The sequence below is a fragment of the Xyrauchen texanus genome, chromosome 37 (assembly GCF_025860055.1).
Source record: "Xyrauchen texanus isolate HMW12.3.18 chromosome 37, RBS_HiC_50CHRs, whole genome shotgun sequence".
Classification (NCBI taxonomy): Eukaryota; Metazoa; Chordata; class Actinopteri; order Cypriniformes; family Catostomidae; genus Xyrauchen; species Xyrauchen texanus.
In genome coordinates, this window is record NC_068312.1 from 36,478,443 (window position 1) to 36,497,623 (window position 19,181).

General features: G+C 39.4%; 2 protein-coding genes across 2 annotated transcripts in view; one reads left to right on the top strand and one right to left on the bottom strand.

Moving 5' to 3' along the window:
* Nucleotides 1–3,788: 3,788 nt before the first annotated feature.
* On the bottom strand, nucleotides 3,789–5,968 carry LOC127630659 (claudin-4-like). Its single transcript, XM_052108296.1, has one exon. The coding sequence runs from the start codon at nucleotides 5,603–5,605 to the stop codon at nucleotides 4,958–4,960; it is 648 nt and encodes a 215-aa protein (XP_051964256.1). The 5' UTR covers nucleotides 5,606–5,968; the 3' UTR covers nucleotides 3,789–4,957.
* Nucleotides 5,969–6,575: 607 nt separating this feature from the next.
* LOC127630650 (septin-2-like) overlaps nucleotides 6,576–19,181 on the top strand; it is a 37,638-nt gene continuing 25,032 nt past the window's right edge. Inside the window, exons 1-6 of the mRNA XM_052108288.1 lie at nucleotides 6,576–6,674; nucleotides 15,630–15,676; nucleotides 15,777–15,876; nucleotides 15,962–16,048; nucleotides 16,669–16,792; nucleotides 18,706–18,840. Coding sequence (XP_051964248.1) covers nucleotides 15,650–15,676; nucleotides 15,777–15,876; nucleotides 15,962–16,048; nucleotides 16,669–16,792; nucleotides 18,706–18,840 — 473 coding nt within the window. The 5' untranslated portion in view covers nucleotides 6,576–6,674; nucleotides 15,630–15,649. The remainder of the gene's footprint in view (nucleotides 6,675–15,629; nucleotides 15,677–15,776; nucleotides 15,877–15,961; nucleotides 16,049–16,668; nucleotides 16,793–18,705; nucleotides 18,841–19,181) is intronic.

Here is a 19,181-nt window from a genome sequence, read left to right on the forward strand (position 1 = left end):
CAACCGTGCCACCACGAGGACCTACTATGCAGTGGAGTGGTGATGGCATAGTGGGCTAAAGCACATAACTAGTAATCAGAAGGTTGCTGGTTCGATCCCCACAGCCACCACCATTGTGTCCTTGAGCAAGGCACTTAACTCCAGGTTGCTCCGGGGGGGGACTGTCCCTGTAATAATGGCTCTGTAAGTCGCTTTGGATAAAAGCGTCTGCCAAATGCATAAATGTATATGTAGTGGGAATTGGGCATTCCAAATTGGGAGAAAAGGGGATAATAAAGAAGAAAAACATTGATGTCTAGAAGAAAGAGAAACAATTGAGCTTTTAAGCTTTTTTATGGATTAATAAAGGAATTAAAAATAATCCTTTTCATTAAATGAATGCATTATATGTTGTGAATGTATTATATATATATATATATATAATTGTTTATTTAAAGCCTTTCCGGGGTCCTGATATGCTTGTCTTTCAGCTAAGATTGTTTTTGAACTGTTCCTAAACTCAAAAATTATTTGAACCTTTTTTTTTTTTTTTTTAAGTATTATGCATTTCAATTTTATAAAATTGCATCAAATTGATTTTTGCAATGTTTAACAAAATTAAATTAATAAAACTTTTTATTTATAAAAATAAATACAATTTTATTAAAGATAACTCAATTCAATTTGATGTAAATTTGTTATATACTGAAATGCGTAAATCTTGAAATTATATTAATTATTATTATTATTTTATTTATAAAATGTAAAAAAAAATATTGGTCTTTAATGAGTATGATATTTACCATATCTGATGTCAAAAATATCATCTAATACATACATGATCAGTTTGAGTTATTTTTTTATTTTTTTATCATGTGCACAGTGAGAAATTATTCTTCACACACTTGTTTCTCATTTGTGTCTCTCTCTCGTTCTTTCTCTCTCCCCCATCTGTGTTTTGGAATGTCTTCCGACAGGTCGTCCTTTGTCCTCATCCATATGACCACATTATGGGGTCCTGTCACCAGGCAACTGCAGGTTCTTTTGCCGTTGCCATGACAAAGTTTTTAATGACGTCGTGGCAGCCCCCATGTGCCTCTCTTCATTATGGATGGAGGGTCCTTTTAAAATGTCTGGGCACCTCCCCCAAATACCCTCCTCAACTCCACACCCCAAACACACACACAGAGAGTCGTTACTCAGCCTCGTAACCTCCTTTGCTTCCAAAGGGTGACTGGAACTAACAATTCCACAATGGCAGCTGAAAGAACTGGTGTGGACTTTCATACAGCCTCTATTGTGTTTGAGACTGAGAGAGGAGGATCGGGGGATGCAGTATACTGTTAACAAACTCATAAACTACACAAACCCCAGACTAAAATTATCTTTTGCACTGCAAAATAAATTAAAATAACCTAAAAATAAGAAAGACTTTGCCCAGAGCAACATTGGTTCAACCAATTGGGTGAGTTTGGGACAGGACTATCGGTTTGTTTAGCCAATGGCAGTTTTGGGGAGTGTTTAGGAAACCTGTATGAAAACAGTCATTATTTTTGCACTTTGTTTAATGATGCTATCTCTAATACTGCCTGTATTTACTTTTTACAGTGTAAAAAACTGATATAGCTTCTCCAGAGTTATGCAAAACAATTGCTTGATTTTGGTGCATTTATGCAATTTCTTCTACACAAAGGAAACATTCACCCCAAATGTCTGTCATCATTTACTCACCCTCATGTTGTTCCAAACCTGTTTATTATTTCATCAAGTCAATGGTAACATTCTGCCTAACATCTCATTTTGTGCTTGATGATGGAATATACGGTTTGAAACCTCATGAAGGTGAGTAAATGATTTTTCTTTGAAAGCACGTTGGATATTTAAAGGGACAGTTCACCCTAAAATGAAAATGATCTTATCATGTACTCACCCTCATGCCATCCCAGATGTGTATGACTTTCTTTCTTGAGCAGAACACAAATGAAGATTTTTAGAAGAATATCTCAGCTCTGTTGGATCATACAATGCAAGTTAATGGTGACCAGACATTTGTAGCTCCAAAAAATCACATAAAAGAAAAAACAAAGTAATCCATAAAACTCCATTGGTTAAATACATATCTTCAGAAGTGATATAATAGGTGTGGGTGAGAAACAGAACAATATTTAAGTCCTTTTTCACTCCAAATCTCCAGAAACTAAACGGGTGACTTTCAGATGTGAAAGTGAAATTGGAGATTTAGTGTAAAAAAAAAAAAAAAAAAGAACATTTGGTCTGTTTCTCACCCACACTTATTATATTGCTTCTGAATATATGGATTTAAACACTGTAGTTTTATGGATTTCTGTGTTTCCTTTATGTGATTTATGGAGCTACAAAGGTATGGTCACCATTCACTTGCATTGTATGGACCAACAGAGCTGAGATACTCTTCTAAAAACCTCCGTTTGTGTTCTGCTGAAGAAAGTAAGTCATAAAGTCAAACTTTACTGTTTATAGCCATCACAGAATAAAATAATCTCAGCAGTTACATGTCTGCTACTAGTACTGACCAGTAAAATCCGGTCACACAGTTCTCCAGCACGCTCTTAGTGTGACTGACATGTTTTTTTTCTGCTATGATGGGCCATATGACCGACTAAGCCGTAAGCAACAAGGTTTTGGAGAGCCAGGCAACAGTAGTGCCATGACCAGACCACACTTCACATCTGACTGTACACTGACTATTTTTCATTCCCTATCCACTCGTCGTAAAAGCATGGTACTACTTTATTAGCAATGTCATTTTAATACATTTGACACCTGTTGTTTGCACCTGTGTTACACTTTAGTAAGCTCCTTCCTAATTCTTTTAATGCTAACAAAAAGTTTTTTTAATGTCAGATTTGTTTAGCACCAGCACCAATTAAGAAAGCTAAGCACCCATCCAGAAATCACAATAAAGATGTGGGGGAGGGTGTTGAGCAAACAGGTGGAGTACGTCACAAAAGAGGAGATTGTAGATTGCAGTAGTTGTCTGGAATTATAACGACATGTTTACTGCCTAAAATCATTTAAAATGCACATTATTGTCCTATAAAATGTGCAAAGGAGAATAATGCCTATTTTACAGAAAAGACTAATCATATACATTATATCACAAGATCGGTGTACTTTGGAGTTTAAGACTAACAGGTATCTTTCATACCATTTTGCAGACTTGCATAATATCTTTTAATGGTCTTTGGTTTAATGTTTACTCTATTTCATTTGTCAGGTAACCTATAAAATTAACATCAACATTAACTGGTTTAAATTGACTAAATCAGTGTTTTGAAGTTTAAAATATATGAATTAAAATGAATAAATATACCTGACAAGATTAGGTTACACTAATGAAATTCATTTTTAATGCTCATATTTGGTATAAATAACTGCTTAAATTAAAATGTCCACTTTTAATTGTGTAGAACAAGGGAGTAGCCAGGAAATTACATCTGGGTGGGCCTCAATAAAAATGGATGGGACAAGTTTTCACCCCAGTTGTTTTTTACAACAGAGAAGCAGCACATTTAAACACTTCTTTCAGAAATCAGAATTTATGCACATTTTATAAAAGTCAAAAGAAGAACCTCTAATATTCTGGGTGGGCATGGGTCTAATTTGAGTGTGTCCCGCCCAACCCGACCCACCCTTTTCCAACTGCATTTTTAAAATGACTTAATTTCTCTATACATACAAAGGAGTCTTAAAGAGGTGGTAAAAAAATATATAAATGTGCACATTCATGTCAAAACTGTAAATGTTTATTCCAAACAACATTCATAACAACATGTAAAGACAATAATAATAATACAAATAAAAGAAAGTTTCAGTCGAGCTGGATAAACTGAACATATTGGTCTTGTGTTCTAAGAAAATGAAGATACCCGTCCATGAAGTTTTGCATTCTGCAGGACAAAACCAGCAGGATATTCCCAAAAACAAACATTTCCATTTCCAAAGGCATAGATCCTGCTCGGCTTTCCTTCTCATGCAGCCTTGTTGTGCTCATGGTACTTTGAGCATCCGTGTGGACGGGAGAGTTTTGAATGACAGAGCAGTCAAGATTTGCTGTCTTGAGCTTTCCAGCTGTTTGTCCTCGCTGACCAGCGTTGAGATTCTCTGGGAATGTGCCAAAGGTGAGATTCCTATAGGTTTACACACTAAACATCACTGACATCTCTCCAGGACAACGAACACATTGGTAAACATGTTTGATAGTAACAACTAGAGCTACTTTATCTGAATGCTTTTAGACTTTTACAAGCTTTCGGAGGTACCTAAAATAGATGTTTTGTCAGATTCATGTTTCTCTTTCAACCCTTTAAAAAATGCACATGCTTGATAGTTTTTCAGCACATCTAATGAAATAATGGGTAAAACTTTAATAACTTTAATTGTTTCATTAGCAGTTATTATGTAGTGCCTAAGGAATCGGGCACATTTGAAATACGTATAGGTCAATAGCACATATGAAATATATAAATCAAAGTTTGACATTTGCACTGAATGTACATAGACATATCATTCCATCATTATGACGTTTGCTTATGCCATTCATAAAAGTTGCTATAAAGCACCTTTTGACACATATATCCTCAACCGTTTTTGAAATTGCATGTTAAATAAAAACAATTGTCCAAATCAGCAGTAGTCCAAGATGCTTTAAAAGTAAGATTAGTCAACTGATACTTGAAGTTTAAGGGTAAAAGCGTTCATTGGGCCATTAACAAACATGATATAATGTCCAACACATCTAACTATACATGATCTGGTGAGCATTGTGTAACTTTAATGAAAGTTACTCTAGCTTTTCACTGCATGCACAGCAGCAATTGTTTTTAAACACAACTGTAGTCCAAGAAAATCAGTCAATAGTACAAGTTTTCATAAGAACTATAAAACAGGATGTTTTCTCTTGTAAAACTAGTCCAAAGCGCACCATACTCTCCAGTTTTTAAACATAATTCCGTTTGTCATATTCCCCGTTAGGTGTTGATCTTTTGGTGGGCGCGTATTTCACCGAGTAACCGGAGCTTCCCGACGTCGGACACGAGCAGCAGAGCATGCTGCCCCCGAGCAGAAGCAGCGCGGTGGCCGCCCAGCCGATGTAGAGTGCCGCGCCGATCTCCCGCTTTTGGGCCGCCGGCACCTGCGGGTTGTAGAAGTCGGAGATGATGTTGTTGGCCATCCAGCACAGGGGCACCAGCATGAAGATGGCACTGATGATGTAGATGACCCCTCCGACGTTCACTACGCGCGCCTTGACGCTTTCCGTCTTGATGCAGTTGGTGCACTGCGCGCCGGCGATCACCACCATCAGCCCGATAACGCACATCACGGAGGAGATGACCATGAGCGCGCGCGCGGCCTGGAAGTCTTGGCTGAGGGCGAGCATGGAGTCGTGAGTCTTGCACTGCATCTGGCCCGTGCTCTGCACGGCGCACGACATCCACAGGCCGTCCCAGATGGTCTGCGCCACCACGATGTTGGCCTCGATGAAGGCGGTCACTTTCCAGGTGGGCAAGCCGCAAGCGGCCATCTCCAGAAGCGTTCCGATAACGCACAGGGTCAGACCGAGGATCTCAAGAGCCGCAGAGGCCATTGCTTCTTATTTAGCCTATATGTTCCTTTATTCCTTATAATGCTCAGGTGTATCTGTGCAACCAATTCCAAGACTGTTGGAAAGTTGGGAAACACTGCACACAGTTTTCAATCCAAGCTCCAAAATCATCTATCCACAGTATTCCCACTCCAGATTATGTTTTTCCTAATTTTTACTCTCAAATGGATCCTAATCCAAAGTTTTCTTCTCCGATTTCTTCAATCAAAACGTTGTTGTTTTTCCTTTGAGATTTATTTTCAATCAAGAAAAAGTTAATTGTATTGGTCAGGTGGACAGCATTACCTCGCCGCGTCTCTTCTGTGCACTGACTAACGGACTTTTCCTAGACTGGGAATAAGTGGAGTGGAATAATTGTGGCACGCCAAGAGGAGGGGTGTGTGTGTGTGTAGGAGGGTGTGTTGTACAAATGTTCAAGACTGCAGAGTAACTTTTGTCCAATCGCACCACAGAGCATTTGTTGCTCGCCAATGAGGACCCAGGGAAGCTGGATGTGTGTAAGGTGGTGCGCTTGGGGGTAAACTGTTTTGATTTTAGCTGTTTGACAACAGGCCTACTATATTTTTATGTAGCCTTTTAGATAGATAGATAGATAGATAGATAGATAGATAGAAATAATCAGTAAATTCGTATTAAGTCACTAATTAAATATTGAAAAATGTAGGCCTATTGATTTTGAAATAGTAAAAACGAAAATTAAAAGAAAATAGATGTTTAATTGTAAATAGATGCACATTAATTGTAAATAACCTACTTCAAAACTAACTGTTTATAATAGTTTGACACAACAAAGCCTGATGCGTGTTTAGACATGTTGAGAGCGCCTCTGAACTTCTTAGACATCTTTTTGAAACTGGGTTCTGTCCTCGCCATCTTGGCTCTAAAGCGGCGCTCTGTCCTCCATTATCAACGTCACTGGTGTGAGCCGTAATGGCGTCTGTTGCGCCGGTGTCAAACCCTATTAGTGAACAGGCATTGTGGGATAAGGGCGGAATTGTAGTGGTTTCCGGATTCACTGAATTGGCCTGCTTGGGAAGAGAAAACAAGGAAGGTGAGAAAAATTCCACTTTTTTGTGTTTTATCTCGAGTTTAATACAGGTAAGGGCTTCTGGCGCGTGAAAGTTAGTCGAACTTGTGTGTATCCGGAAGTGCTGATTCAGTCAAGCCTTTGAAAAGGTTACAATGTAACTCTTGCATGTCAAAGTTGATACAAAGTTGCAATGAGATGTAGTTACATGAAATAATAGGTCGTATTACTCGATATTTCCTTGCAAACTCTTTGAAGTGGTTTGATAACGACTGATTTTCTGTTTTACTGTGCCAGTAACCGTTTTAGACGCGCTACGTGCTCTGAATTGAGAACAGTTTTATCAAGCAGGGTGTGGACATGAACGTGCTTCCCTTCTGATGAGGTAAAATTAAAATGTGCATTAAGGTTATCTGAAGCTGTATTCGTAATTTACTCAGGAATTTGGCATCAAGTGAATGTAGAGGCATGTTGCTGGAAAGAGGTTTGGGGGAGTTTAGAAGAGATGTCCATGTCTGACAGCACATTTTAATGTTTGCCTGAACTAAACCTCCTTTAACAACGTGACATCATCCTGAGAACCAACAATCCAGTCTGCAAAATCATTTATTTGATAGATTTATTTAAAGTCCTTAAGAGGACATCACTTTTCATGTCATATCAAAAATGTTGATATATTGTGTGATATAATAACTGTATATACACTGTCGGCCAAATGTTTGGAATAATGTACAGATTTTGCTCTTATGGAAAGAAATTGGTACTTTTATTCACCAAAGTGGCATTCAACTGATCACAATGTATAGTCAGGACATTACTGATGTAAAACAGCACCATCACTATTGAAAAGTTATTTTTGATCAAATCTAGACAGCAGCATCACTCCAACACCTTATCCTTTAGTTATCATGGTAAATTGCTGATTTGGTTCTACAAAATCACTTGCCATTATATCAGACACAGTTGAAAGATATTTGGTTCATTAAATGAAGCTGAACATTGTCTTTGTGTTTGTTTTTGAGTTGCCACAGTACGCAATAGACTGGCATGTCTTAAGGTCAATATTAGGTAAAACATGGCAAAAAAAGAAACAGCTTTCTCTGGAAACTCATCCGTCAATCGTTGTTTTGAGGAATGAAGGCTATATAATGATTGAAATTGCCAAAAAACTGAAGATTTCATACAAAGGTGTAACTACAGTCTTCAAAGACAAAGCACAACTGTCTCTAACAAGGACAGAAAGAGATGTGGAAGACCAGATGTGCAACTAAACAAGAGGATAAGTACATCAGAGTCTCTAGTTTGAGAAATAGACGCCTCACATGTCCTCCGCTGACAGCTTCATTGAATTCTACCCGATAAACACCAGTTTCATGTACAACAGTAAAGAGAAGACTCGGAGGTGCAGGCCTTATGGGAAGAATTGCAAAGAAAAGGCCACTTTTGAAACAGAAAACAAAAAGAAAAGGTTCGAGTGGGCAAAGAAACACAGACACTGGACAACAGATAATTGGAAAAGAGTGTTACGGATCTTAACCCCATTGAGCTTTTGTGGGATCAGCTAGACTGTAAGGTGCGTGAGAAGTGCCCGACAAGACACATCTATGGCAAGTGCTACAGGAAGTGTGGGGTGAAAGGTCACCAGAGTATCTGGACAAACTGACAGCTAGAATGCCAAAGATCTGCAAAGCTGTCATTACTGCACGTGGAAGATGTTTTGATGAGAACTCTTTGAAGTAGTTAAATAAAATATTAAAATTGTAATAGTCATTTTTAAAATTATTAATGTCCTGACTATACTTTGTGATCAGTTAAATGCCACTTTGGAGAATAAAAGTACAATTTTCTTTCCATAAGAGCAAAATCTGTACATTATTACAAACTATTGGCCACCATTGTGTGTGTGTGTGATAATCTTGGAGGAGCATGGCGAGGTAATTAAGGCCTTACCTACAGACAAGGCTCCAGAGCCAGATGGCTTTGCCACTGCATTTTTTAGATCTTACGCTACAGAACTGGCTCCACTTTACACCATCCAAGCGAGTGTAAGAGTTACCGTCCAATTTCCATGATCCAGTTATGGGGGTGGCATGGTGGCTTAGTGGTTAGCCCTGTCTCCTCACAGCAAGAAGGTTCTGGGTTCGAGTCCCAGCTCAACTAGGGTCTTTTTGTGTGGAGTTTGCTTGTTCTCCCTGTGTTTGCATGGACTTCCTCCGGGTGCTCTGATTTCCCCCACAAGTCGAAAAAACATGCAGGTTAAGTGAATTGGAGACTCTTAAATGCCCCGTGTGTGTGTGCGTCAGGAAAGGCATCCGGTATAAAACTTGTGCCAAATCAAATATATATGCGGACTATCATGAAGCGGACCCTGCACCTACGTGGGACAAACGCTAGGAAAGGAAGCGATTGAGTAAAGTTATGACATCTCATATACATCAGGTGGGGTTTATTCAGGGTCGTAACTCTTCTGATAACATTAGGCATTTCATCAATATCATGTGGTCAGTGGCGAACGATTAGACTCTGGTCGCTGCCTTCTCGCTTGATGCCGAAAAGGCGTTTGATATGGTAGAATGGGATTTTCTTTTTAAGATTTTGGAAATGTACGTTTTCTGGAATACTTTTATTGGGTGGATTAAGTTACTTTACAGACAACCGGTAGCGGCTGTACAAACAAATGGATTAATTTCAGATTATTTTACTGTGGATAGGGGCACCAGGCAGGGTTGCCCACCTTCCGCATTATTGTTCTGTCTTGCCCTGGAACCATTAGCAGCTGCATTAAGAAAGGAGTATGATTTTCAAGGGCGATGGCAGGAGGTATGGCGCATAAGCTTTTGCATTATGCAGATGCTATTTTATTATTCGTCTCCGACCCTACTAGATCTATGCCTTGCCACCACAGAATTATTCATTCCTTTTCTAAATTCTCAAGATACAGAGTCAGTTGGTCTAAATCTGAAGCTTTGGCTCTGACAACGTACTGCCCAGTAACGACTTTCAGCCAGGCGCCTTCCAATGGTCCAAACAGTGCATTAAGTATTTGGGTATTTTATTCCCAGCAAATTTGTGTGATTTAGTTAATTAATTTTGACACTTTAATAAAAAGGTTTTTGAGCAATGCGAGCAGGTGGGCTTCATTACATTTATCGATGATTGGGAAGGTTAATTTTAGTAAAATTAATTGTATTCCAAATTTCAACTACCTGTTACAGTCACTCCCTATAGATACTGTATCCCTCTCTCTTATTCCAAGCAATTTAATAGCATAGCGAAGTCCTTCATTTGGAATGGTATATGTCCCGTATTACATTTCAGTAAGTTACATTGACAAAGGTGGGCTAGGCCTACCCAAGAGTTTGTTTTATTATTATGCATTCGGTCTCAAGACATTTGGCTCACTGGTCGTTTCCACCTGATAGAGCCCCTCCCTGGTTTTGTATTGAACAGGAAGTTTTTGCCCCTATTTTGCCATTGCAAAGTCTTTCTATTAAACTTAACCGGAGAAGTTAAGTTACGCCCATTTATCTCTCATTTGCACTCAGTATGGACAAAAATGTCCAGCGTGTTTAATTCGGACATTTATTTAAATGTTGCTTCGAGCATATGGCTGCACCCAAAGTTATGTATTAAAAAGTCCCCTTTCTGCTGGTCAGAGTGGATTGTGAGGTAGGTTAATATGCTCGTGCCTACGGCCGAATCGCAGCAGTGTTAATGTAGGGCCATATCGCACTCGTATTGCGCATGTGATATTGCTTAAATATATAGATATATATGTAAATGTGTATATAAACGCAGCAAAAAAAAAAAAAAGAAACGTCCTCTCTCTTTCAACTGCTTTTATTTTCAGCAAATTTAAAATGTGTAAATATTTGTATGAACATAAAAATATTCAACAAGTAAGACTGAACAAGTTTCACAGACATGTGACTAACAGAAATGTAACAAAGGGGGTGTCAAAATCAAAAGTTACAGTCGGTATATGGTGTGGCCCCTAGCCCTCACCCTCCCAATCCAACAGGTCCCAGATGTGCTCAATGGGATTGAGATCCGGGCTGTTCACTCCAGACTGACATTCCTGTCTTGCAGGAAATCGTGCCCCGATCGAGCAGTATGGCTGGTAGCATTGTCATGCTGGAGGGTCATGGCAGGATTAGCCTACAGGAAGGGTACCACATGAGGGAGCTTTAACACACAGCATTGAGATTGCCTGCATTGACAACAAGCTCAATTGATGATGCTGTGACACTCCGCCCCAGACCATGACGGACCCTCCAACTCAAAATCGATTCCGCTCCAGAGTACAGGCCTCAGTGTAATGCTCATTCCTTCGACAATAAATGCGAGTCCGACCATCACCCCTGGTGAGACAAAATCGTGACTCGTCAGTGAAGAGCACTTTTTGCCAGTCGTGTCTGGTCCAGCAAAGGTGGGTTCGTGCCCATAGGCGACATTGTTGCCGATGATGTCTGGTAAGGACCTGCTTTACAACAGGCCTACAAGCCCTCAGTCCAGCCTCTCTCAGCCCATTGCGGACAGTCTGAGCACTGATGGAGGGATTGTGCATTCCTGGGGTAACTCGGGCAGTTGTTGTTGCCATCCTGTCCCGCAGGTGGGATATTTGGATATACCGATCCTGTGCAGGTGTTGTTACATGTGATCTGCCATTGCAAGGACAATCAGCTGTCCTTCCTGTCTCCCTGTAGTGCTGTCTTGGGCGTCTTGCAGTACGGTTGCAGTGTATTGCCCTGGCCACATCTGCAGTCCTCATGCCACCATGAGGAATGCCTAAGCCACGTTCACGCAGATGAGCAGCGACCCTGGGCATCTTTCTTTTGGTGTTATTCAGAGTCAGTAGAAAGTTCTCTTTAGTTTCCTAAGTTTTTATAACTGTGACCATAATTGCGTACCATCTGTAAGCTTATATATATATATATATATATAAAAATATGAGAGGGAGAGCGAGAGAGAGTGAATGGATGAATGAATGAATGATTCGATCTGATAAAGTCTACGGTAACTCGGATAACCACTCTGTACAACTGTAGTGAGAAGAATATAATCTCAGAATGCTATGTTGAGATGCGGGTTGGTGCTGTTTTGGGGGCACGAGGGGGACCTACACAATATTAGGCAGGTGGTTTTAATGTTGTGGCTGATCGGTGTATGTATACATACATAAATATGTTTTTTACAAATTTCATATTCATTTTGCATTATGTTTTCTTTTTGAAAATTTTCAGTGTTCTTAAAATTCCAGGTTTTAATGAGATTTTGAATCCCAGATTGTGGAAATTGACTGTGTGTATGTAGCATGTTTCTTATTCAGCAAATACTATCATGATGATGTTATAAAAATCTAAACACTACAGACATTTTTGGACCGGGTCTCAGGAGAGTATTTACAGGACCAATTCCAGCTGAAAAAAATATTTACATTTTATTTTATTTCAAGGCAAAGAAACATTTATCATTTTAATGTAGAAAAACAAATGTCAGGCTGTTCAACAGCTTGCATTCATCAAAGTTATATCTTTTGGCTCATTAAGTTACAAAACTTTGCCTGAATTTAAATATAAGTGTTCAGATAGGACATTACAGATTCATAATGAGCAGAATCTTGGCTTTACATGTGACGAGTAAACAAGATACAATGACTCTCTTTTTATATATTAAGAGTTTTTCTTTTTAATTGCTTAAATGTTCTATTTTAGAACACCGATACATTTTTGTTCTATATGGTCCCAATTTAAACTTCTGATTTCTTTCAAACTTCTTCTATTTTCTTCCTTTCAAACTTTATTTTAAACATTCTTTTTTTTTTTTCATTTGAACTTTTTCAAACTTTCTTCAAATTTTAGAACTGTTTCTAGCTAGTTCTCTTTTGTTCTTTCAGACTTTTTCATACTTTCAAACTTCTTTTTTCAAGCATTAGAACTTTAGAACTCTCTCATTAGAACAATCATTCTTTCAAACCTTTTCTTTTTCAAACTTTATTTCAATATTTTTTATTTTCATTCAAACTTCAGAACTCTCTCTTTCTTTCAAACTCCACTCTCTCTCTCTCTCTGTGCCATTATGATGTCTCATCCCTTGCTCCAAACTCCTGTACTATAGCTGGTTATTTCCAGCTTAGTTTGAAAGTGATTCCGTCCTTTGTCTTTAAAATCATTCAACAATAGATAGGAGCAGAGTTGCTTTTCAGAGGTGAAGTCAATTGCACCTGGGGTCATGAGGCAACACGTTTCACTCATAAACTCAAGTGGTGCTTTGGACTGTTACTCGGTTAGTTCACTTCACTGTGTGAAACACAATGTTGTTATTATGACCAGTAGCAGTAAGCAAACCCAGCCTGCTTCCTGCGTGGATGATCTGACTGTATTTGTGGCATTTCAGTTACACATGCTCACAAGCCTTCTTTCAGGAATTCTATTAAGAACCTCAAAAGAACCATTTTTCAGTTTATCATAAAAACAAAGCAAATCTTTAAAGTCGGGTCACAAACTGTGCTAGTATTTTGGGGCGAGGTGAGGTTGAAAGCTTATGTTGGTAAAATCACAATTGTTTTCAGAATCGGTATCAAAATGAGCTTTATTGCCAAGTATGCTTGGACATACAAGGAATTTGTATATAGACTCATCATCATGGATGAGGCCAATGGCAGTGGTGTTGTCTGCAGATTTCAGGAGCTTGACAGAGGGGTCCTTGGCAGTGCAGTCATTGGTATGCTTGGAGAAGAGTAGTGGGGAGAGCACACATCCCTTGGGGGCACCAGTGCTGATGGTATATGGCATATATTGTGTGTGTTAATGCAAAAATCACCCATGGAGCTGATTGGTATAATCGCCGCAGCGATAATGAGGCTGCTTGATCCATCTGCAGCAGGTTTATCCTTACTATAATTCCCAGCCAATAATAACAAGATCTCAAAGTGTGTGTGTGAGTGATAAGTCAGGGATTGCAGTGTCCTTCATTATAGAAATGGCTACACCCAAAATCTGACATATGTTCTCAATGAGTTTCCGTACATTCCAGAGAAACACTTTGACTCTTGATTCGTCCTGGCTGTGGAATCGAAATGCTCAAGTTCAAGATCATAGGAATTAAAAACTCCTATTCTAATCCATCAAATACAGCTGATTTGGCCTTCACAATGATGACTTCCAGCCCGGCTGTCTCTATAATGAATAAACTTCCACCCAAACCCCATAAAACCCTCTCGCACTCGCATACACTCACTGTGTTCCTGGGTGGTTTAGTGTGTGATAAGTCACTGGTGTGTGTGTTTGTGTATGTGTGTGGGGGTCCGCGGTGTGTGCTCGTTTGAATTTATTGGGAGGGGCCATGAATTTTGGAAAGCGTTTCCAGGAAGATGGAAGATAAACAGCATTGTTCCCTCCCTTTAGTCAACCTCCCTCTCTCATTCTTTGTAATGTGTGTGTGTGTGTGTGTCGGAAGATGGTAATGATGGATGGCCTTAGAGATGGTTACAGAAATGTAATTTAAATGTGAATGTTTCATTCGACTAGCTTGTATTGTGAAGGATTTGACTATAGGGTGTTCTGGGTGATTGCTATGTTGTCGCTAACTGGCCCAAGTCAAAAAAGCCTATGGGTTTGGGGTTTGTTCAATTGACCAACCCTAAGTTTGAGGAATAGTGATATTATGAAGCTAGCCTTCGTAAACACCATTTAATGTCGACTGTCGGCCGAGAGTTTTATGACTTATTCCAAATAGAGATAGGCATGGGTGTTGGTTAAAGCCAAAATATTAAATGGCCTGAACAAATGTTTTAGTGAAAAAATCAATTATTTCTAGAAGCGAAATTCAATGATTTTGAAGCAAAAAGTCAATTGAAATCAATTATCAGTTTGTTGAAATATATTCCAATGGTGTGAGTCCAAAAATGGGAAAGCTATTTTTTGTGTAGTTTTTTTTCCAAAGTTGGAGTACCTCTTCGTATTTAAAGCCCGAATGGTTAAATCCGAGACATATGGGGCTCTCAATGTGGCTCCATGCATAAACCGTTAAATTTGATCCATTTTCAATGGGCGAAAACCAAATGTGGGTCAAAAGCCATGAAGCTAGTTTTTCTTGTCCAACAAAGGAATAAAATATGAATAATGTATCTTTGTTTATTCACATAAAAATGATAATGAGTCCAACAATGCACTATTGTTAAGAATAAGCGACTCTTAATAAGGCTCTACCTAGTGCAATACCTATATTTAGTTTTAGGATTACAGAAATGTTCTGCAATGGAGGTCGACCGAAATTGGATTTTGCCAATACCGACAATTACGTTGGTGGAAAAGGCTGATAACCAGTTAAAGGGACGATAGATTTTAAATCGATTTATTGAGTGTTAGGAAAAATGTTGTAGTCTTTCCTTACTTTGGGCCCAATCAAATGTGTTTTATTTTTTCACCAATTTTGTTCTGAACCAGAATCTAAAAGGATATTAAGATATCTTTAACACTCCTTGATTTGAAGGTACTCCAACATTGGGGAAAAAAAACCAACAGAAAAAGGCTTTTTCCCCCATGTTTGGACTCACACCATTGGCATATAATACAACAAAGGGTGCTGAAGGCAAATGATTTTATTGATAGACCCGTCGATCTCTGTGGAAAAATGTATAATGTTGCTGCCATCTCTATAAGATAATTTTGACTTTTAGTTTGCTCCACAATCGCAGGCGAAAATTGCCATTTTTAACCATATACTAAATAATATTGCCAATAGCGTTTAGTATTTTGGCTTACATCATCATTTATGTTTATCTTTCACCAGGAAAAAAAATTATCAAAAACAAAATATTAAGTCGAGGACCTCTGGTTGAATTGACACCGAATTACACAATAATGTGTTTTGCCAGAGGAGGATGAGCTCCCATGTTGAATCTGGTTCCTCCCAAGATTGTTTCTCCTTCCAACCACCCACTGATCTGATTTTAATTGTTTTCTTTTGTACATTTAGATTAGCCACACAGTAGAATCATGTCACAGTCCGGAGAAAAAGGAAAGGTAAATTAGACACACATTCTTGCACTTGTCAAGTATTAAACTTACTGATACTCTAGTTGACTTTCAAGCAGATGTAACAGATGTGATGTGTTTTTATTAGTTCCCTGATGCCACTGGATATGTCGGCTTTGCCAACTTGCCCAATCAGGTTCACAGGAAGTCTGTCAAGAAGGGATTTGAGTTTACACTGATGGTTGTCGGTGAGTAACATTAAAAAATCAAAAACACACACACAGACACACTCATGCATTTTGTTTTGTTCATCGGTTTTATTTGTCTTCACAGGAGAATCTGGTCTTGGGAAATCAACTCTTATTAACAGCCTTTTTCTGACCGATCTCTACCCAGAACGCTACATACCTGGAGCAGCAGGTAACACACAAGTGAACACACAAGTGAACACACAAGTGAACACACAAGGCTTGTTGAAGAACTTTATGGGATATCGTGTGCGAAACCAAAATGATTCCCATTAGTCATGAGAAAAGCCTTTTAGATGAACCTCATTTTGTCCCCAGTGTTTACAGTGGCCCCAAAAGGTATTTGAACACTTGAATCCCATTTAAAAATGTCATCTGCACAAAAATGATGCCAGAATTTTTTCTGAACTAACTTAAAACATCGGTCAGTTTCTGCAGTACAGTATGTATGATGCTACTTGCAGTGGAATGCAAGATATTTCTGATTTAGGCTCAAAAACCCCTTTATATCCCTTCGTTGAGAACTTTGTCAATTAAACTCACTGGAGACTGGATGTTTTCAGAAAAGTAATCGCATCTATAGCCCACGGCTTCCTCCCACCAGCTGAGTGAAACTTCGCAGAAGCATCTCCTAAATCTTGTTTATGTTATATTTAACAAATCATGAATATTTTTAATGTGATTTGTCTTCACGGCCTCTCTATGCACCCTCCAATATATTTGAATGTTCAAGGTCCTGTTGTTCTGTAGATGTGTGTGTTTGTTCTGACGGGAGTCATGTTGTGTTTCCAGAGAAAATAGAGCGCACAGTTCAGATCGAAGCATCCACCGTGGAGATCGAGGAGAGGGGAGTGAAGCTTCGCCTCACTGTGGTGGACACGCCAGGATACGGAGACGCCATCAACAGCCTGGATTGGTGGGTGGGTGTGGGTGGGTGTTGTCGGGTGGGACCTTGAAAGAGTCATTTCTTCTGTGCCAGATATTTGTTGCCAAAGATGACATGCTCAGAGGATGATGTTGCATGCAATATGATTTGTCCAGTATAATTGGGGGCCATTCACAATGAACGCATTTTTCGACCACTCTATTGCAAATGCATTGTGGGGGGGTCGTGAAGTGCTCCGATGCACACGCCATCAGCAGAGGCTCGTGGCAAATGAACAAATATAGAGCATTGTGCTGTACCATCTTCTCTCATATTGGCTGTCGCTACAGAAAGTCGCTCTTCATTTGTATAAAGTTAAACATTTCTCAACTTTGTTGCGTCGCTGGACACGCCCACATCCGGTGGCCAATGGTCGCTGTCGCTCGTGTTGCCGGAAGTCGCCAGCTCTCATTGAAAATTAATGGTACGAGGTCGTCGCTGGCAGTGTGAATGCATCTTTCGTGCGGATCATTTGAACAAGTGTGAACGCTGCCATCCGAACCTTCGTGCGTACCAAACAAGCGGGCCGAGACCGCCTGAAAAGTGGGTCTCGGTCCGCTTCCAAACGAACTCTGGTGCGGTTCAATTGATATATGAACGCAACATGGACCAAAGACGTCTAAACGGACCAAAACAGGAAGTAACTTGCCTAATACTGACCTCAAGCATACCTGGTTCTCCTCATCGTAGGAGCTATGTTGCCCATTACCGTTTGGTACTGGCGTCGGAACCGCCCGTCACCCGTCCTTGCAGCATAACTTCGATCAGCCAGCATTGTTTTGGATGTTCGGAAAGTGCTGTAGCAAAATATACATCATAAAAGTTGTCCAGTCAGGTTGTGACATTTTCCTGTTGCCTTTTGTGTCTTTAGGTTCGGTGTTAAAAATGCTAGTGTGAACACTAAGCGAACCAGGACTAAATGTTTAATTTTCTTTTTTTGGTCCGGACCAAGAGAACTGAACTACAAGTGTGAACACCCTAAGACAAGGAAAAAATGTAAACAAATACCACCCCTGGAGTTGCGTGTTCAATTCCAGGGTGTGCTGAGTGACTCCAGCCAGGTCTCCTAAGCAACCAAATTGGCCCGGTTGCTAGGGAGGGTAGAGTCACATGGGGTAACCTCCTCGTGGTCACCATAATGTGGTTCTCGTTCTTGGTGGAGCGCGTGGCGAGTTGTGCGCGTATACTGCAGAAAATAGCGTGAAGCCTCCACATGCGCTACTTCTCCACGGTAACGCACTCAAGTCACGTGATAAGATGCGCAGATTGACGGTCTCAGACGTGGAGGCAACTGAGATTCGTCCTCCGCCACCTGGATTGAGGCGAGTCACTACACCACCACAAGGACTTGGAGAGTATTGGGAATTGGGCATTCCAAATTGGGATCCACATAAAAAGTGTAAAATAAAATAATAAATAAAAAAAATTCTTACTATTCTAACTTCAATCCATGATAATTGATAAATTCCTAAATAAACGAATCAAATGTTATAAAATGCATACATTTTAAGGGAAAAGACATTTTTCCAATTGATAAGTAGGCTGATAATTCTCTTATTATCAGCAAGAGATATTTTTCCAGTACATGGAAATTAATCTTTTAGCATGTATCAAACATAAATCGAACAACTTAGATTCATGTTTCTGCAATTTCTGATTTATGGGAAATATACCTAAAATGCAAAGCTTGGGACATGGGGGACTTTTTTTGTTATTATCTTTAAAAATAACCTCAATTCTTTCCAGAACTGTTTTATTACTTCACAGTGAATTCATTTACCTTTAGATATATTGCATTTGATACAAATATCAGATATGTCAGATATATTTTACTCATTTTCACGAGTACATGACTGTTTTTCCCTCTTCTGTTCCCTAATCTGTGTTTTGTTCTCTCCCGACAGCTTTAAGACAATCATCCAATATATTGATAATCAATTTGAGCGTTACCTGCATGATGAGAGCGGACTGAACCGTAGACACATCGTGGACAACAGAGTACACTGCTGCTTTTACTTCATCTCGCCGTTTGGACACGGGTAACACACGTACACTTTCTACCTTTCTACATTAGTCAAAAACATGTGTATGTTTCTTTCAGTAAGTGGCTTAGCTTTACACCTTCAATTATCACCTGTGCAACAAATCAATTCTCACCGAGCATGATATTACAGCAGCGTCTGAGAGAAGTTCATCGATGGCGTTAATCACCAAATGAAATCAATAGCGTCAACGCTATTCAACTTTTTGGCAGCCCAAGAGAAAATGTCATTGCCGATGTGCAGCAAAAATTGCAGGAGAGAATTTGTATCAACGCTACTCACTTCGAGCATGACTTGAATTTAAACATTTTGGTGTGAAGGACTCTTTAGTCTGCTGC